Genomic DNA, 22025 nt, shown 5'->3' on the forward strand with positions numbered 1-22025 from the left:
TCGTGTACCTTAGCAAAGTCACAGTTCAGAAATGAGTGTTTACTTAACCAAGTAAAAACCAGTCGCAGGGACAGGCTTCCCGGGTAGTCCGGTGGTCACCAATCCGCCCTGCAGTGCGGCACGTGCAGGTTCGACCCCTCGTCAGGGAACTGAGACCCCACGGGCCGCAGAGCGGCTAAGCTGGCGCCTCAAGGACCGGGCCTGCTCTGGAGCCTGTGTTCCACACGAGAGTCTGGACACCGCAGCAACAGATCCCGCATGACACAGCCAAGATGGCCGGATCAATAAACAGTAAACCGCAGGGAGAGTCCAAGGGTTCCCAGGGCTTGGGGACTGCTGATTCAAAGGCCACGCTCCCCGCGGGCACACCTCTCTGCCTTGCCGCGGGGCTGCCTCACCCCCACTGCGAGAAGGGCTTGCCATAGCAAGTGGATGAAACTCCTTGAGGGTAGAGGAAATTGATTCTCCTTAACGAGGCACTGTCAGAGGGCTCAGAAACTCGGGGCAGGGATAAAATGCAAGCAGAAATGATTTCATCAGTGAGCTGTTAGCTAGACAAAACCCACAGGAAGATGAATACTCAGGCAAGCTCAACATGAACACACTGTGTGACGGGTGACTGATTTGGGTTTCCTCACGAAAGACAAGTCTGTTCCAGAAGAAAGTAAGTTATAAAGTCTGAGAGCAAAGAGTAAAGAAGATAAAACTCTATTAAATGAATACTCACTAAAGAACAAATGAGAGCAAAAAGTATACTAGGCATCAACTGAGAGATAACGATGCTTATAGGTTATAGGAGAAATCATAGAATTTGTTTTTAAAAAAGACAATTGAATCACGGTTTTCTTTCAGAGATGGGTAATACAATGGACTAAACTATTGGATGAAAAATGGGTAAGAATCTGACAGATTTGAGATAATCTGTTATCCTGCAACTTGTCTTTTCTTTTTACTTGGTTGGTACTAATGCTAAGATTTTATTAATTCAGGAAATAGCTAATTAATACAGGAAACACTCATAATCCTATTAAGCACCCCAATGCTCTGTTTTTCAGTCTACATAAAGATGTAGCAAATACTAAGAGGGCATACTAAGTGTTTGATGTACTCAGGTCTAGTGGAAGGAAACTTAGCACAGATAGGACTTCTTCAGCATATAAATTGGACTAAAAAACATATTGTGGAATGGAGACATCTATTTCACTTTATTTACGATGCCAAGGTGTCAATCAGTACTTGGTTAGTCAGAGGTAGAAAGACATTCATTTTGATTGTCTTCAGGAACACAAACGCAGTTTCTTTGTGTCTGCTCGAACAACTATACTTTGCAGCCTGTCCCAATAAAATAAAATTGTACTTCTCTATTCACCACTGCAAACTAGTTAATTGTTCATTTCAGCTATACATTCATTATTATACTCTGCTTCATGATGGCTATTTCATTTTATATAAAATAAAAAATGACCATAGCTTGTGTTAAAAAAGATAGATCATAGAAATGTACCTTTTGACCAGTAAAATTTTACTAAACAATCTCATCATATTTCAGTAGAATTTGTCTTTCAATTTCATAGTTTTTTTTTTTTTTACTGTGAATGAAAACAACTTATGGATTTAAAAGTTTTCTGTTTAACTGGACAGGAAAAATACTATAAACGTAATTTCTGAATAGAGAAAATAAGATGCAAGTAGCAGTGCTTTCTTCACTGCTATAATACTTCGTTTTTAAAGGTAAACACAGTAGCAATCATCATTTTGATTCCAGGAAATGAAAACTTAAAACTGAATTTACTAATCAATGTGGAATTCTGAAGCCAAAAGGATCCTTTAACCGTACTGCCTAACAGACAAGTCATCCTAAAGTTAATCATAATGCAAAATTTTGGCCTAATTAAAATGGCTCTTTCTGATACTATGGTACCAGAGCCTGTCTTTTTTGTTGGGTTTCAATCTGCCATAACAACCAGACTAGGATTACATGCAAACAGAAGCATACAAGGCTTGACGAAATTTAATACAGAGGATTAAACATTTAAAGTTTGGGTTATAATTCTTGTTGCAACACAAGTTCTACTGCGTAGAATTTAGAACATAATTCTATAGAACATAATTAATTTACAACAGCCTAAGACTTTTCAGCAATAAAATTACGCTTAAAAAAATATACCATTATCCCTATATGTTACATTAATTGTAGATTTCACAACCACTTCAGCCTTGTATTAACTTAGAAAAGAATACCTTGTCCCTGAAAAACTCTAAAGAGTGATGGTATTTCAATCAAAACGGTCCTGAACTAACTCACAATCAGCAGTGACTACATTTTGTCACTTCCTTGCTCTAACAGGAGTAAAAATGATGATAATGAGTTTTTTAAAACAGGCTAGGGAATCTGCATCCAATTAGTGATGACATGTATTTCTTCACAACCACTGGATTTTCAGAATGTTTTTAGTTGTCAAACAAGTGAAACAGCTGAGGGAACAAACTGCCAAACCTGCCCAAACTACTTTTGTTCCATAGAATTTGATCCCTTCTAAATCGACAATGGCATACAAACTTAGCTATGATGAATCCAGTCCTTATAAATGAAAACAAACATAATGAACCGATAGGAGGAGGTTTAAAAATAACTTCATTTGCTTTTAAATATTCAAGTGTAACGTTGCCATAAAAGACTAAAACAGACATTTCAACTGTATCAGATTTGTCAGTTTCCACCTGATTCTAACCTACCATTAACACATAAGGTTCACTGGGCTGCCAAAGAGCCCAGCTAAGCGGATCGTGGGGACATATGAAGGTATCAGTGGAAGGAAACCACAGATGCCACAGCCTTTATCCAAACAGTATGAGACCCGTCTTTGCATCCCTGAAGCAAGAATGGCCACTTTCTCCAATTAAATTGCTCTATATGAAATAAAGCAGCATTGTCTGTGAAGAGTTACTCCTTACCCATAACATTTCACTACTAATTCGAAAGTTAAAAAAAAAAAATACAGATCAAATCCATGTACCCGTGATCCTTTTGTATCTTAAAATGCAGCTATATTCTTAGTTTCCACCAAGAATTATATTGGAATGAACTAAAACATCTTTTAAAGTCATTTTAAGTATACTCTTATTTGTTACTACATTTCTACATAGATTATTTAATATTGCTTGTAGACATAATTTAATCGATAATATATCATAATTTCAACCACTACAGTGACCCAGAATGAGATTCTGGCTATAGAGGGAGCTTAATTATTAAGCAACACTTTGCTAAAAAGCTTCTGAATTTCTGATTGGTAAGAAAATCAAACAAAAAAGAGCATCCCTCATTGAAATAACACTGAAGTTCAAGCTCGGGTCCTCTTCTTTGTGTTCAGCATAATTAACTCTCCAGGACAAAATAATGAAACATTAAGTCACATTAATAAGTTACAATAATCTTCAAGAAAACTCGATGGGCAACTCTGGCGTTACAGCTGTGTATCTTGGGTCCAACCTAGGGGTGAAGTCCGGGAAGTTTTTAGATGCGCCGGTACCAAAAACATCAAGGACTTTGCGGTTCATGACAGCAAACCTGTAAAACAAGGACACAGGAAATGAGTACCCAATGACGTCGTAAAAGAAGATGATTCGCTTCGTTTATCTTTCATGGGATGGGAAGACAGAAGAGCTGACATGGCAAGAGACTCAGTGGCAGATTGAAAAGTCATTTTGCTACTCTTCAAGATACACTGTCTCAAGTTTTCTTTGAAAAGATGCTAGTCCCCAAACCTGAAGCCCCAGAGATTACCACCATCATTTCAAACCCTTCCAGAGCTCTTTCCTCTAGATTGTGTCAAACAGAAAAATAGGTTCATTGTGATTTTCTTGATTAATGGATGAATACAATTATAAGAAGCTACATATATAATGAATGAGCTGACATTTACAGACAAGCGAAGGTATTAAAGGTAATTCCTCCCATAACTAAAATTTTAATGTCTCACAATCAACAGAAAATACATTCAAATGTGCAAATATTTAATGAAGAGGAAACAGCTTATAGGTTTTCAAATTTCTAATACACACAACAGAGTAAAAACATGCCCTCACTTTCTCCATCACCTAAAAGATAAGAAATTTTTAAAAGACACATATTCAGCTAATGTGCAGGATGGACCTTCTGCATCTCTCTGCCTAATTATAAGCTCTTCTTCTCTGGGGAAAATACCAGGGTGAAATTAGCTTTGAGTCATTGGCCAGTGTCATTGTTCCAAGAACCCATAAATGTGACTTTTAGCTCCTTCCCAATGCTAAGTTCCCTTCCAACATAATCAATGGGTTAAACTCACTGATGTGCAAAGAAACATAAATGACAAAGAAATAAATGATCAAATGATAACAATATAGATTAATAATGTAGATTTTAATGATTAAATAATAATAATACTACACAGTGTCATGGCTAAGAGGAAGAACTCTGCAGCCAGACTGCCTGTCTCAACCCGAGCTCCATCCTTTACTAGCTTTGTGATTCTGCAAGTGCTTAAACTCTGTGTGCATGTCGGTCTCCCCACAAGTAACGCCAAGGTATTAACAGTACCTAGTACCTATCTCACAGAGCTATTTAAAGCATTAAACACATATGTATGTATATGTGTGTTGTGTGTGTTAATGTGTGTATCTTAAAACCACTTCTGGGACACAGCCAGAGCTATACAACTGTTTGCTACTATTACTATTAATGACAGCAAAGTCAATGGCAGATGCTATTTACTGAGTGCCTACTAAGTGCTAAGGGCTGCCACAAACATTGATTTTCCCACAACCATAACAAGTATGCATTATTGCTTCACTGTAGAGAGAAAGAAACTTGAGGTTCACGAGGGTAAACAACTTTCCCAACCAGTGACACAGCAAAGGGTACTGGTGCTGGGGTCACACCCAGGTTTGTTCAACTCCCAAACTCACAGTCTGTGTATCAGGCTACATTGCCTCTCACTAGATTATAATCAGGAAATGCAAACACCAGCACCAATACAGAACATGACAGTAAAGGCAAAGAAAAATATGCTTACAAAAATCAGGTAAAAGAATGTGATTATTTTTCATTATTTTTCCCAAATGGACATCAGTCTATTGTTTAGACAGGATTTCTAATGAATCTGTTTAGTATTTTTAAACAAAAAGAAACATCCCATGTTATTCTTATTGAATTTTAGTTCAAATTTGTTTTACACCTAGATAGCTACCTTACCAAAGAGTACTCCCTCAAGTAGACAAAAAGATTCAAAATCTTTTTTGTGGTAATTGTTTTTTTTTTATGATCAGTTATGGCACCCCACTCCAGTACTCTTGCCTGGAAAATCCCATGGATGGAGGAGCCTGGTAGGCTGCAGTCCATGGGATCGGGAAGAGTCGGACACGACTGAGCGACTTCACTTTATTTTTTCACTTTCATGCATTGGAGAAGGAAATGGCAACCCACTCCAGTGTTCTTGCCTGGAGAATCCCAGGGACGGGGAGCCTGGTGGGCTGCCATCTATGGGGTCGCACAGAGTCGGACACGACTGAAGCAACTTAGCAGCAGCAGCAGCAGCAGCAGCAGCATAATCAGTTAAAATATCTCATAGATATCTTACCTGCCCTTGGTGAGTCTTAAAAGGAACTTCCAGTAAGATGGTCGTAAGGTCTGAACTTCCATGACAGCCTAAAATTATTCGAGACTTTTTTTAGTAAACAGCAAACACTATCCGTCTTAGGCAATAGAATACTTTTATCTCTATTTTTATCGCTCATTGTGTTAAAAAAAAAAAAATACCCCGACAGCGAAAAAAAAGTGTAAGTTGACTTTCTAGAATCTTTGTAAATATGCCTTCAAACAAAAATATTGTACATGAAATAATGATTGAGTTAACAGTCATTATTATTAGGAAGCATTTACTAGATATCCATTAGATAGCTGGCACTTCACTAATTATAATGAGTTTACCAACCTGGAAGGATTATCGTGAGAAAGTGCAAATAAAAGCTATCCCCAAAACTCTGCAGAAGTCCTAAGATCATTAACATCAATAATGGTGATTACAGAACTTGAAGAGACTAAACAATGCTTTTATTAAACTAGATTCTATCCCTGTCCTCACTGCTTGAGTAATGTTGAGGAAATGCAATTATTCTTATTTATGTCCATGGGATCTGTTTTTCCAGAAGTAAAATTAAGTGAGGGCATTCTAGCCAAGATACTGGAGTGATAATTTTCCTAAAAAACTGTACTCCATTGAAACCTAAAATGGTTGTGTTTGTAAAACATGACCTGGCCCACTAAGTTAACATGTTTAGTGATTGGATACTTGTCAGCTATCTTGCTAATAAGACAAAAAAGCATACAGTGTAAAAAATGGAAATGCTTCTAGGCCTTTCTTTTCCCCTCATTGGTTTAATACACATTAGAAACAGAAATAATTCTATTTCTCATTTCAAAAAGCTATACTTACTGCCTGGAAGCAAATCGCTGTAGAGATGGAATAGATGATAGTGTCTGCATGGGGAAAATAGGGCACCTTTCCTGCTTCAATGCCTTTGAAATACATTGTCTGCAAAACAAGCATAATGGGAGATTTATAAGGAAAACAACTTTAAATAGCATTAACAACAAAGTGGAGCAATGCGTTCCTTATCTACAACTGCTTTTTCTACCTTTCAAAATCCTAACACTCCTTCCAGAGCTCAAATTACAGGTATATCTTCCCTGACAGAGTTAAGTGTCAGCTGTTTCCTTTCCCTCAGCCCCTCACCCCAGCCCCCAGATGCCAGTAATAACACGTTTCTGTGAAATTCAACAGCACCTGATTTCTACCTCTTTCATGTCATGTATTCTTCAGTGCTTTCTGTACAGCATCCAAGTCTTCCCTTCTCTGTCAGATCTATTCATTTAGTTCAGTTCAGTCACTCAGTTGTATCTGACTCTTTGTGACCCCACAGACTGCAGCACACCAGGCTTCCCTGTCCATCACCAACCCCTGGAGTTTACCCAAACTCATGCCCATTGAGTCGGTGATGCCATCCAACCATCTCATCCTCTGTCATCCCCTTCTCCTCCTGCCCTCAATCTTTCCCAGCATCAGGATCTTTTCCAGTCAGTCAGTTCTTCGGGTCAAGTGGCCAAAGTATTGGAGTTTCAGTTTCAACACCTGTCCTTTCAATGAATATTCAAGACTGATTTCCTTTAGGATGGACTGGCTGATCTCCGTGCAGTCCAAGGGACTCTCAAGAGTCTTCTCCAACACCACAGTTCAAAAGCATCAATTCTTCAGTCCTCAGCTTTCTTTATAGTCCAACTCTCACATCCATACATAACTACTGGAAAAACTGCAGCCTTGACTAGACAGACCTTTGTTGGTAAAGTAATGTCTCTGCTTTTTAATAAGCTGTCTAGGTTGGTCATAACTTTCCTTCCAAGGAGCAAGTGTCTTTTAATTTCATGGCTGCAATCACCATCTGCAGTGATTTTGGAGCCTAACAAAATAAAGTCTGTCACTGTTTCCCCATCTATTTGCCATGAAGTGATGGGACCAGATGCCATGATCTTAGTTTTCTGAATGTTCAGTTTTAAGCCAACTTTTTCACTCTCCTCTTTCACTTTCATCAAGAAGTTCTTTAGTGCTTCTTCGCTTTCTGCCATAAGGGTGGTGTCATCTGTATATCTGAGGTTATTGATATTTCTCCCAGCAATCCTGATTCCAGCTTGTGCTTCTTCCAGCCCAGTGTTTCTCATGATGTACTATGCATATAAGTTAAATAAGCAGGGTGACGATATACAGCCTTGATGTACTCCTTTCCCAATTTGGAACCAGTCTGCTGTTCCATGTTCAGTTCTAACTGTTGCTTCACTGACCTGCATATAGGTTTCTCAAGGGGCAGGTCAGGTGGTCTGGTATTCCCATCTCTTTCAGAATTTTCCACAGTTTGTGGTGATCCACACAGTCAAAGGCTTTGGCATAGTCAATAAAGCAGAAGTAGATGTTTTTCTGGAACTCTCTTGCTTTTTTCATAATCCAGTGGATGTTAGGAACTTGATCTCTGGTTCCTCTGCGTTTTCTAAAACCAGCTTGAACATCTGGAAGTTCACGTACTTCAAGTTCAAGTACTGTTGAAGCCTGGCTTGGATAACTTTGAGCATTACTTTACTAGTGTGTGAGATGAGTGCAATTGTGCGGTAGTTTGAGCATTCTTTGGCATTGCCTGTCTTTGGGATTGGAATGAAAACTGACCTTTTTCAGTCCTGTGACCACTGCTGAGTCTTCCAAATTTGCTGGCAAATTGAGGGCAGCACTTTCACAGCATCATCTTTCAGGATTTGAAATAGCTCAACTGGAATTCCATCACCTCCACTAGCTTTGTTCGTGGTGATGTTTCCTAAGGCCCACTTGACTTCACATTCCAGGATGTCTGGCTCTAGGTGAGTGACCACACCATCGTGATTATTTGGGTCATGAAGATCTTTTTTGTATAGTTCTTCTGTGTATTCTTGCCACCTTTTCTTAATGTCTTCTGTTTCTGTTAGGTCCATACCATTTCTGTCCTTTATTGTGCCCATCTTTGTCTAGAAAGATCTCTAGTCTTTCCCATTCTATTTTTTCCTCTATTTCTTTGCACTGATCACTGAGGAAGGCTTTCTTATCTCTCCTTGCTATTCTTTGGAACTCTGCATTCAAATGGGCATATCTTTCCTTTTCTCCTTTGCTTTTCACTTCCCTTCTTTCCACAGCTACTTGTAATGCCTCCTCAGACAGCCATTTTGCTTTTTTGCATTTCTTTTTCTTGGGGATGGTCTTGATCCCTGTCTCCTGTATAATGTCCGAAACCTCCACCCAAAGTTCATCAGGCGCTCTGTCTATCAGATCTAATCCCTTGAATCTGTCACTTCCACCATATAATCATAAGGGATTTGATTTAGGTCATACCTGAATGGTCTAGTGGTTTTCCCTACTTTCTTCAATTTAAGTCTGAATTTGGCAATAAGGAGTTCATGATCTGAGCCACAGTCAGCTCCCGGTCTTGTTTTTGCTGACTGTATAGAGCTTCTCCATCTTTGGCTGCAAAGAATATAATCAATCTGATTTCGGTAATGACCATCTGGTGATGTCCATGTGTAGAGTCTTCTCTTGTGTTGTTGGAAGAGGGTGTTTGCTATGACCAGTGCGTTCTCTTGGCAAAACTCTACTAGCCTTTGCCCTGCTTCATTCTGTACTCCAAGGCCAAATTTGCCTGTTACTCCAGGGATTTCCTGACTTCTTACTTTTCCTTCATTTATGCATTCATTAAACATGTACTGGTGTAAACCTGGTTAGTGCATAACAAATACTAATGCACTCTAACAAGATATCTATACAGATTAGGTTGCAGACCATCACATGTGTATGTATGTATATTTATGTCTATCATGTATATATGTATGTGTACATATTAATATATAATATATGTTGTCTCCCCAGAGGAAAGAGCAACTACTCTGTCTAGGACAAAGGACCAAAGAGAATTTCAGAAATGACTACACTGAGTACTGCTTCTCAAACATAAGAACCACTTCTTAAAAAACAAATTTCTAGTTGTCATGGCCTGATGCTTTTATAATAAAAATGAATTATTGGGAAAAAAATTTAAACACAAAGTTGAACTAAATTTTTACTGTTATATTCAAAAAACAAATTACTCTATTGAGGTGCTATTAAAGTTTCCAAATGCTTCCTCTCAATTTCTATCCTTTCTTTGTCATGAACTGGTAATGTGCAGTTCATGGACCAATGTTAGCCTGCTGACCACACTCATAAAAGTGCGATCTTCCAAGAGGTCTCGGATCAACAACTAAGTAAGAGAGGAAGAGCAGGGCTAACGGACAGGGTGAACGTGCAGGGTATTTATGAGGGATTCCCAGCACATCTATATGGCCAGAAATGGGATAATTCATGGAGATGGGTTTTCTGGATTGTGGGAATGCTAAAGTGAAACTAATAAGAAAAGGGGAAAGATGACCAAGACAGAATGGTGTTTCAACAGGTTGGAGGGGGGTTTAAGAAGATATGAGTGGTCCATGAAATAAAGAACATAAAATAATTTTTTCAAAGAAGTTACCTACGCAGGTGATTTTTACTTAATATTCATTATACAGTAATACAGCATTTTAACATAAAACTAACTCCAATTAAAACAAAGGGACTACAAAAGATATGTGTGAGGTAATATTGAAAGTGTAAGTTCTAATTGGATAACGATAATATTGAAGAATTAGCAGACTTCTAAAATGGGTGATATGCATTTTGTTTATACCCTGATGGCACTGTTGATTTGTTTGTTTTTAAAGAGTCTTTATCCTTTAGTTTTATTTTTCAAGGACTCTTTCTCCTGAGTTGTTTATGAATGGAGTGACTTGATGTCTGGGATTTGTTTTAAAATAATTTGGTACCTGGGGATTTGGAGCAGTATAGATGAAAGGAGACTGGCCCAATGCTGTGAAGTGTTGAAGCTATATGACGGGCACATGAGGATTATCACGTTATTCTTCCTATGCTTGTGTATATTTGAAAATGACACAGAGAAAAAAAGAAGAAATAGGAAAACTGGCTTTGTAAAGATTCATAAAGATTCACTTTCATAAGGTTAGAATTTGCTTTTGAAACTGGGATATATATTGTTGCTGAAGTAGCTAAAAGGCTCTATATCATTTGGCTGTATATACATAAAAATGTTTGCTTACCTCTACCAATTTGGAAGCTAAATACATGGAAATTGTTGTGCTTTTATAAAACATCATTGATACTCCTGCCAAAAATCCTGAAACAATAATAAATAAGGCAAAATCAATCAGAACTCAAAAGTACTTGTTATTACGTCACTCAGAAACGTTAATTCACTTAAATAGGAAATAACGGATTTAGCACTGACTTTTGCTATAACAAAATCGAGGACAGTAGTACAAGCAATGATATGAAAATGGGGTGAATTCTTCTTTATCATATTTTTTTAAACTTAAAAATTGACCTTCAGAATTAGGAACCACAGTTTGGATACCATAAGAAACCTCACATTTTAAATTAAACTTTTAAAAACAGCAGTGGTCTTACCAAATATAACAATTTTTAAAGGCTACTAGTATCATTCTCATTTTAAGCGGAAATATTCTTTCATTTATTGTCCTAAGAGCTCAAACCATACTTAGTGCTGTCACCACACTTCTCTCCATTGCTTTCATTCTATAAATGGAAAAGCAAGGTGGCGGGAGGCCTGGAATACTAACAGCAGGGACATCACTAAAAATATCTGAAAAATCATCTAGTCGGCTTAAGTAATAACATATACTGAGCTTACCAAAAATGTTTACTTTTTATGTTTATAACATTACTTGAGTTCCTTAAAAAATTATTTAAAAACATGTCAGCTGCCAATGGTAAAATAAAAATGCTTGTAAGAAATCATTAGTCACTTATTAATATTTTATGTTCTTTTGTGACACATTCCCTAGAATTTCTGGCCTGTCGCAGGACAGAAACCCAAGTCATTATGTTGCCAACTCAAAACATCATATGGCAAGAGAGCCTTGGTATGTTCAACTTCACAAGTACAAAATATTAATGCTAGTGCCTTGATGGGAATTCTATTAGAAAAAGGAAGATACAAGGAAATCAGATGAATTTGAAAACCATTTCTGCTTCACTCCTATCATAGATTGATGTGATAATATATGTATATCATATATATTTTATAATATATATATTATACTTTTTTACCAGCTATAATGGCATGCAGTTCATCATCCAGATTTCTGACCCAGCGCAGGAAGCAACTAGTACCCTGTATCAAGAAGAAAATACAATTCCTTCAGTTGTTTCATTTCTAAGAGAAAAACTGCATGTAACATCTGTAATGGGTGAGTCATCAGCTGGCCTTGGAGGCAAATTGGTGATCTTATTTAAATTAAATAAGGTATAAGATACCACAAAAAAAATTAGATTAAAAAAAGAAATGAAGAGCTCTGGAAATGGTAAAATGAAGGTCAACTCATTAACTTATTAATAGAGGACATGTTTTTCTTATCTTGTGCTGTGCTAAGTCGTTTCAGTCACGTCTGACTCTTTGAGACCCCATGGACTGTAGCCCTCCAGGCTACAGGGATTCTCCAGGCAAGAATACTGGAGTGGGTTGCTGTGCCCTCTTCCAGGGGATCTTCCCTACCCAGGGATCAAACTTGCATCTCTTCTGTCTCCTAGGTTGGCAGGTGGGTTCTTTGCCACTAGTGCCACATGAGAAGGCCTTTTTGACCTAGAATTGCTATAAAAATGAATCAACTCTCTAAAGCAGTGGTCAGAAAACTATGACCCACTAGCCAAATCTAGCCTGCCATCTATTTCTGTATGGCTCATAAGCTAAGAATGTTTTTGCATATCTCAAGGGATAAAAGTAAATAAAAAATATTTTGTGCATGAAAATTATATGAAATTCTAATACAGTGTGATTAAGTTTTATTGGAATACAGCCATGCTCATTCATTTATATATTGTCTATGACTGCTTTTGGAGAAGGCAATGGCACCCCACTCCAGTGTTCTTGCCTGGAAAATCCCACGGATAGAGGAGCCTGGAGGGCTGCAGTCCATGGGGTTGCTGAGGGTCAGACACGACTGAACAACTTCACTTTCACTTCTCACTTTCATGCATTGGAGAAGGAAGTGGTAACCCACTCCAGTGTTCTTGCCTGGAGAGTCGCAGGGACGGGGGAGCCTGGTGGGCTGCTATCTATGGGGTCACACAGAGTCGGACATGACTGAAGCAACTTAGCAGCAGCATATTTACCTTTTACAGGTAATTACATAAAATGATACATAACCATCTTATACAAAATAATTCCAGAATTCAATTTTTCACAGCAGTTTCTTTTAAACAACTGTGTCTATACTTGTGTGTGTGCACGCATATGCAGACAGCTCAACCTTAGTTAACACACTTTACCATTTAAATTTAGAATATAAATTTTAGATGTTTAATAAAATGTCAGTAATATAATTTACATATCAGTGATTCCCAATAAACAAAAGGCCATTACTTCAAATTGCAGAGTACTTACTGTGTCACAGATGATCCATGTATATGTGTTTAGGTGTGTGCTTATTATATATGTGTGGGTACATTTACAGGAACATGTAGAAAGAGGTGGAAGAACGTTAACTTTGTTTATTTGAGAGAGTGTAGTAGAACAAGTGATTGGGAGGGAGATGGAAAATAACTCATTATTTATATAAGTTATGCCTGAAAATTCTTACTGGTTTTATCAAGGGTTGATATCAGCTAGAAGGGTCTGAAGATGTTTAAATTAATACTTAGGTAGTAAATGTTATTAAGAAAAACACGCAGGCCAGGTGTATTAATATCACTTTTGACGTTAGAAATATTAGGAAGTTCATAATTTCTCAGTGATTACATTATTGAAAAAAAAAGGAGTTTTTGAAAAGTCTTTAATATCATGAATAAATATAATATATCCAAACTTTCAAGCTTTAAAAGACAAAATGTCCCCAACTTCTATTCCCAATGTATTATGTATATCTGGTGATATTTATGAATACTACAGAAAGAAGTGTTAAGAAAAGTGACAGATGAGTTAAGGCTGTTATCTCATTTTAACAATCAGTTCAGTTCAGTTGCTCAGTCGTGTCCGATTCTTTGCGACCCCAGGGACTGCAGCACCCCAGGCCTCCCTGTCCATCACCAACTCCCGGAGCTTACTCGAACTCGTGTCCATTGCGTTGGTGATGCTATGCTATTTGTTAAAAGCCTTACCTTGTATATGCTAACAAAAGAGCCCAGAAAAGCTCCGAGCTGGAAGTTTTCTTTATTGTAGAAGAGAGAAAGTAGCCGGGATGGCTGTGTAAACAGATGCCTAAATGCAGAGGGAATTCGGAGGCAGCACTGGATCAAGTATCCCACGCTAAACATTCTGATGAAACCCTGGAGAAAATTGGGAGCAAAGTCTGATTAATAACCAAATTCTTAAGTCTGATAGGTATAAACTTCACTGTCACAGAATCAAAATGGCACTAAAAATTTTAAGCTTATCTAGTAGCCATTTTCAAAACTAAGTCCTAAAACCTCAAACAGTTTTAAAAGAATTACCTTAAAAATAATCACGAGAGCTTGCAGTGGATATACTTTCTACGATTTACCAAGACTTAAAAAGTTTCCCAAGCACTGGCTAAGACTGTCTACGTACCAGACTTCTACTTCTTGACATTCTGTTGACAATAACTGGGATTTAAAATCCCTAAACCACAAATGAGTTTTAGAAACAAAAGCACTGAAATTCCAAAAAAAAAAAAAAAAAATCCAAAAAAGCACAAAAAACGGTTAACAAAACGAAATGCTTTTGGAAATTTTAACAGAAATTTAAATGATCAAGTTTAAAGAATTTTCCAGGAAAATAATGAAATCTAGCCAGGTTTTAATTTCTGTGCTCAATGTGTCAGACTAAAGCATTTCCAGGGAATGGTACCTTTAAGGTAAACTAAACAAAATTTGAAAAAGCAAATTTGCTATAAATCCACATTTCCTGTCACCATTTCCCCATATTACCTACAACTATTTATAGTGTAAAAGGGAAGGGAGAGGATGATAATGTTGGTCAATTTCATTTCAGTACTTAGGAAAATGAAGTTTGAGGTCACTTAATACTGAGAGACTGAAAAATTTCAGTCATCTTGAAACAAAATGTTATTTTTAAAAGTATTTTAAACATGATTTGACCAATACACTATAATATGGATCTCCTATAACACTTCTCTTTCACCCCCACTGGAATGGAAAAACGTCGACATTCTTAGTGTTTGCTGCTAAGTTCCAAAGATCAGGTTTGTATTTTTTGGATAGCAGCCTTCTTTTAGAAAAATTTTGAATTACTATGAATAAACAGTCATCAATTTATCTGAAGCTACCTAATACCTGGTTAAAACATGAAAATTAAATTGTCCAATCAATTAGTATGAATTATCACGCATTTGTTTAACTGAAACTGCTCAGTCCTTGGTTAATTCATGAACTGATCACACTTATATCTTGTCATTGGTAATCTTGTAATATTAACCTGAGGGTTCAAAGATCACACTTATGTTCAATCATTTCATGCTGTTTTCAAGAGATCGATTATCCCTCCATCTATTCACCCTTTCATGTATTCAGGAAAGGTTCAGTGAATGCCTCTCGTTAGATGGCTGGGGACACAGCAGCGAAGGGGACACAAAAGTCCTGCCTTCATGGAGCTTCCATGCCCATTAGAAGAAGAGAAAATATGTAAACAAACATAATTACAGAATACAGAAAGTGTTGTGAAGGAAATAATCAGGCACTGGGTGAGATATTAAAAGGACAACCTACATTAGATTACTGGTAAGGGAAGACTACTAAGGACTTGACGTTTCAACAGACACAAAAGAGAAGGAACTAGCAGGAGAAAGACATTTCAGATAGCTTGGACAAAAACGCACAGAGCCAAAAAAGAGACTGACAGGCATCAACCAAGAGTTAGTGTGAATGGAGTACAGTGAGCTTGGGGGAATGTAATTCATGTGAGTGTTTACTCAGGGGTCTGATTTAACAGGAGGGGCAACTGAGCCCATGGAATAATGAGGTGCACTGTCAGAATATTTAACTATACTTGTGGGATAAATTCCTCACCCACAAATCTCCAAACAATTTTACATTCACGGATATAATATTAATTACAATGTACATACATATTAGAAAGTTTATAGTACTGGTACACATTTGAAAGAATGACTACTTTTTATCATAAATCAGTAATTCTCACTAACTTTCTCATATAATTAAAAAAAAAATCATCTCTCCTCTCCCCAAAATTTCACATACCTCTAATTTAGTCAGAATACTTTTCTTAGTCTCCCTCCTGAAATCTGCCCCCTAGAGTAGAATTCCCTCGAGTTGGAGGGAATAATAACCCTCTTATGGAGCTGGCAGACTCCGAGGCTGCCGGCAACATTCCTTTCCTTTCTTTTTTCTTTTTATTTTTTGCCACTTTAAAAATGGGGCAGGAAATCAGATTTGGAAGGAGTGGAGCAGAAATTACTGCCCGATGGAAAAAATACTCTACCGCTTTTACCCCTGCTTCCATCTTTGAGGATTTTAAAGGTAAGTGTTGGCTTGGCTGAGTGCCACCATCAACACCAAGCCACAGGCACTCACATTCACAGGCACCAATGCGATACAGTCCCTCCCGAGGGGGACCATCAGGAGGCTGTCTTTTGAGGTGCTGTACAGCTCTGCTCCTCTCATCATCCATAAGGCGGGGATTAGATGTTGTGACAAAGAACATAAATTTTGTACAGCGTCAGGATTGTGAGAGCACCGTCCAGAACTAAAGAACTTGCAGCAGATGGTACCACCTGTGCCAGACTAACCGCAGTGACAACACTTCCTTCCCAGAGTCGGTGGGGATCGGGGGGAGTGGGCTGTGGTCGGCAGGGGATGGGGTCCGGGGGTGGGGGTGGGGAGCTCTGCTCTGGTACACTCATATATTAGGGAGCGGGGAATTTATGCCAGTGGGCATAACTAACTTCTTAATGTAGAACAACTGTGGACATGCTCCAGTTACCTTCATGCCTTAAAAAATGTAACAGCTTCACAAGTCCAAAAGCAAATGCCACTGTCCCAGACTGGGTAGCCTATGTGCGTGGCTGCTGAGCCCCTAGCACACAGCACGGCCCAGGGCTTTGTTCTCAGATGTATTCTAATGAGGATACACTGCAAAGCATTTACTAGTTTTAATGACTTGATTTCTCGGTCGTTTTTGTTGTTGCTGCTTCACCTTCTTTTGGGTTGGCCAAAAGGTTCGTTCGAGTTTTCCTACAAGACGGTACAGAAAATCTGAACAAGCTTTTTGGCCAACCGAATATTTTGTTTTACATTAAATAAGCAAGCCAATTTCAAAATTATTTAACAAAAGATCTGGTAAGTGAATCCTAAAAGCTAAATCGTCACCTATTTTTCAGAAGTATCTTACTCGGCAAGTCAAATGCAAAGAATTATAGCAATTACTGTCAATTTTTCCATTTACTTTGAAATTATGTTTTAATAAATAAGTTCTTTCCATACACATTCCCTGTGGTTATTAGATTTTATATACTTACTTTAATGCAATAAGAGATGCAATTATCCTCATAGTGTTTGCAACATCTATGCCTTGGTCCATGCTTACATCTGAAAACAAACCAAAGGAATAAAAAAAGTTAAATTGTGTGTGTGTACATGTGTGTATGTCTGTGTGTGGATCTGCTTAAAACTCTCTAACCAAAAAAGGAAAAAACATTATCAACTCATTTCTAAATGTGTACATCTTTTGATTTCCTGGGGCATATAGAAGCAAAGATAACAGATTTTTTTTTCCTTTGCTGCTCACCATTTGACACACTGTAAAATACGCGACTGCAGTCAAAATGCCTAAATGTGGAACAGAAAGCCATGTTGGTAAATATTTGTGACTAGATATGAAAAATACGTGTATGTTATCTCTATACTCTGCCAAATCTTTTGGAAGTTTTCGATTGCTCATTGTAGCGTATAACGGTCATAAATCATCCATGAAGTCAGGACTTGAGCAAAAATCATAATGAGAATGCGCTCAGGTTACAGGAATTTATACTTAATTATATTTGAGAGAAAACATCTGTGAAAGAAACATGATACAGTATTAGAACTTAAAATTCCGTTTTTAAAATAAATATAGAAATAGATCATGTGGGAATTCAAAGTAAGTTATTTGCTATTTAATTGTAAACCAATTAGTCCTCTGGTGTTTAATAAACATTTCTGCTGGGAAGACTACTGTTCAAGACACTTACTTTAGTTACTTGGTATGTCGATTTCAGGATATTTATTCACTTGAGGCATAAAGAATAAGTAGAATACCTAATGTGGCCTTAACTTTCCCTCTCTCTCTCTTTAAACGAGTTCATGTCCCAAAATAAGCAGTCTTTATAACTCTTTCAGACCACAGTTAACTAATTATCTTCATGGTTGGAACACATTAACTCTTTCTTGTTTATAACGACAACTTGTAGAGTGATATTCTGGCTCTCTAATTCCATTTGCAAACCGACTACCAAGACCTTCTCCGAAACCCAACGCTGCTCTGCAGCTGGAGAGCACAGGCAGCCTCTCCGAGTCAAGAGCAACAGCAGCAGTCCGTTCCTTTTGTCATTAGAATGATATGACGTATCTGGTCTCGCCAAGCTGCTGAGTGATTAAAGCGAGGGGCCTGAAAAGGGGTGAATCAGAGAAGGGCTGCCTTATGTAAACCATCACTCTCCAAACTTCTAAGTTTGTGGACACGTCTAAGTGTCCTCTTCAAAGGCATCTCTCAGCATGGCCACCAGCACTACAGAGAGACTGTTCAACTCTCTTTGTTAGTGAACTAACATTCCGATAGCAACCACACTCCCATCCATTCTTTCCTAGCCTTCCATTGAAACGGCTTCCCACGTGCTGCACCACCCATCTCCTATATGATCTGCTCTGCCTCTATCTCGCACCTGCATTTACACCAGCAGACTCGCTGAGGCTGCCCTGACAAGTTCTGCCATGACTGGATCAGCTCTGATAGCCAAGGCTTCGTCCACCCACATCACACATTCTCTGCATTCCCCTGTGACTCTTGTTGATGTGCTTCCCATTAACAGGGTTCCCTATCACAATTAAGTTCACTGCCACAATTATTCCTGCCATCTACTATCCCTTTCTTCGCTATTATCTTCTTCTGCTGTGTATGCTAAAATGGAGACAAAGTCTTTACGTTCAGTAAAAATTCTGAGTACCCACTCTGTGCTCCTGCATGTGAAGAAAGTCTTATGTTATTCCATTTAATGCACGCAATACTCCTTAATAGAGGTTATTAGCCCCCAGCTAACTGATGAGGACTTGGGAGTACAGAGTGATTAAATCACTTGTTTAAAGTCCCAAGGCCAAGAGGGGCAAAATGAGTCAAACACAGGTCTTCAGATTTCTTAAAGGGCATCTGCGACCTGTAACTGATCCCCTAACTTTCTATATTGCCTCCTCATTCTACACTGTCTAAAATATCACTACAAGATTATTTTAATTGGCTGAAATTCCAATTTTAAACCATTAAATGTATTTTCTAAAATACCTTAAATATTTGAAATGTAACTGAACATATATTTGTATGAAATATACATTTCTTTGTATAATGTACAAATACTTATTTTATTTCCAAAGCTCTAAAAAGTTCCACTCTTGCAACATATCTTTTACCTAAGGTTTGTTCCTCATTATTCCTACATCTACCTGCATCTTTCAGAACTTTTCCTTTTCCTTTCCACACTTGGCACATTCGATTCAGTTCAGTCACTCAGTTGTGTCAGACTCTTTGTGACCCCAAGGGCTGCAGCATACCAGGCTTCGCTGTCCATCACCAACTCCCAGAGTTTACTCAAACTCATGTCCATTGAGTCAGTAATGCCATCCAACCACCTCATCCTCTGTCGTCCCCTTCTCCTCATGCCCTCAATCTTTCCCAGCATCAGGGTCTTTGGCAGATGAGTTAGTTCTTCACATCAGCTGGCCAAAGTATTGGAATTTCAGGTTCAGCATCAGTCCTTCCAGTGAATATTCAGGACTGATCTCCTTTAGAATGGACTGGTTGGATCTCCTTGAAGTCCAAGGGACTTTCAAGAGTCTTCTGCAACACCACAGTTCAAAAGCATCAATTCTTCAGTCCTCAGCTTTCTTTATAGTCCAACTCTCACATCCACACATGACTACTGGAAAAACCATAGCCTTGACTAGATGGACCTTTGTTGGCAAAGTAATGTCTCTGCTTTTTAATAAGCTGTCTAGGTTGGTCACAGCTTTTCTTCCAAGGAGCAAGTGTCTTTTAATTTCGTGGCTGCAGTCACCATCTGCAGTGATTTTGGAGCTCAGAAAAATAAAGTCTATCATTGTTTCCACTGTTTCCCCATCTATTTGCCATGAAGAGACTGGACCGGATGCCATAATCTTAGTTTTCTGAATGTTGAGTTTTAAACCAACTTTTTCACTCTCCTCTTTCACTTTCATCAGTTCTTCTTTGCTTTCTGCCATAAGGGTGGTGTCATCTGCATATATGAGGTTATTGATATTTCTCAGAGCAATCCTGATTCCATCTTGTGTTTCATCCAGCCCAGCATTTCGCATGATGTACTCTGCACATAAGTTAAATAAGCAGGGTGACAATATATAGCCTTGACGTACTCCTTTCCTGATCTGGAACCAGTCTGTTGTTCCATGTTCAGTTCTAACTGTTCCTTCTTGACCTGCATACAGATTTCTCAGGAGACGGGTCAGGTGGTCTGGTATTCCCATCTCTTGAAGAATTTTCCACAGTTTGTTCTGATCCACACAGTAAGACTTTGGCATAGTCAATAAAGCAAAAGTAGATGTTTTTCCAGAACTCTCTTGCTTTTCGATGATCCAGCGGATGTTGGCAATTTGATCTCTGGTTCCTCTGCCTTTTCTAAATAAAGATTGAACATCTGGAAGTTCACGGTTCATGTACTGTTGTAGCCTGGTTTGGAGAATTTTGAGCATTATTTTGCTATGGTGTAAGATGAGTGCAATTGTGCGGTAGTTTGAACCTTCTTTGACGTTGCCTTTCTTTGGGATTAGAATGAAAACTGACTTTTTCCAGTCCTGTGGCAGTCTGCTGAGTTTTCCAAATTTGTTGGCATATTGAGTGTAGCACTTTCACAGCATCATTTTGTAGGATTTGGAATAGCTCAACTGGAATTCCATCACCTCCACTAGCTTTGTTCATAGCAAATATTAATCTGTTTCCTAAAGTTCCCTATTCTAGCCTCCTGCAACTCTGCTTAGTTTGAAATAGGAAAGGATTTCAATTGCATGTAAATGTATTTTAAAGGCATATAATGGTCTATAGTCCTGCCAGAAATAATAAATACACTCTATCGCCATCCTGTGCCTTTTTATAAGACTCTATGCACAGTTTCTGGTATAAAAAAAATCCATTACTTGAAAACAAAAAGAAAACTTTGGCATGGCAAAAATATCATATAAAACAGTGACAAAATGTGCTAAAATATCAAGATAAAGAACTCACACTGAATCCACAAGCTTCCTGACTAGAGCAATTATATTCATTCCTCTTGGTTTTTCCTCATGTTTCTCAGTCTTTTGTTCCACTTTTGCATAGGCTGCCTCTGGTGAATAAGAATGTGTGGGAATTTCTTCCTTCCCAACAATGAACCTAAAGAAAAGAACACAATGAGAGGCATTTTTTCACCTTAAAAAAAAGTCAATGAGAAAATAAACTGATTTTGTTTATATACAAATACACTGTGAACAGAACCTTATCATTTGAAATAATATTTTCTGCAACTTATATAAAATCTAAACATCCTTTAAAAAAATAGACTTTTGAAATCTGAATACTCAGAAACTGTTAACAGCTATTTAACAAATGCGGCATCTAAAAATCCAATTAACCAAGTGAATACAGCATGGCACTTGGATGAAGCACCTTTTAACTTAGGTCACAGCCTGTTTTAAGGCATTATGCACCTTAAAGTTTTTTCAAACAGAAAAGCAGATGAACTATTAACTTGGATCTACTAATTAATGACAATTTTTTTTTTCTCTAAAATGTATTGACAGCTAAAACTGAATGCATTTCTCGTCTTTCACTCTAAGTTTATATCTAATGTCACTGTGAGTCACAAAACAGCTACAATACAGTGGATGGTCATCTATACACACACGAGAAACAAAGGGAAGTAACGAGAAACACAAAGTGTTAAGGTTCTGTGTCTTCCCCACATTATTTCATTAGAAAATCTTAAATTTGATGTTATTCTAATCTACTTATTTCTCTTGGGAAAATCTAATATCTAGGAGAAGACATCATGTCTCATGAGAACTGGACTATATTTTTCCAAAGACAGTACAAAGAAAACACTACCAACCATTAGATATCACTTA

General features: G+C 37.9%; 1 protein-coding gene across 2 annotated transcripts in view; it reads right to left on the bottom strand.

Moving 5' to 3' along the window:
- Positions 1–1178: 1178 nt before the first annotated feature.
- The window catches only part of TMEM135 (transmembrane protein 135), a 312520-nt gene continuing 291673 nt past the window's right edge, over positions 1179–22025 (bottom strand). For both annotated transcript variants that reach the window (XM_061406022.1, XM_061406023.1), the window contains 8 exons: positions 21148–21294; positions 17165–17234; positions 13809–13976; positions 11763–11826; positions 10733–10809; positions 6474–6572; positions 5619–5686; positions 1179–3571 (listed from right to left, as the gene is read on the bottom strand). In XM_061406022.1, the coding sequence (XP_061262006.1) occupies positions 3439–3571; positions 5619–5686; positions 6474–6572; positions 10733–10809; positions 11763–11826; positions 13809–13976; positions 17165–17234; positions 21148–21294 (826 nt within the window). In that variant the 3' untranslated portion in view covers positions 1179–3438. The remainder of the gene's footprint in view (positions 3572–5618; positions 5687–6473; positions 6573–10732; positions 10810–11762; positions 11827–13808; positions 13977–17164; positions 17235–21147; positions 21295–22025) is intronic.

Source organism: Bos javanicus, chromosome 29, assembly GCF_032452875.1.
Source record: "Bos javanicus breed banteng chromosome 29, ARS-OSU_banteng_1.0, whole genome shotgun sequence".
NCBI lineage: Eukaryota > Metazoa > Chordata > Mammalia > Artiodactyla > Bovidae > Bos > Bos javanicus.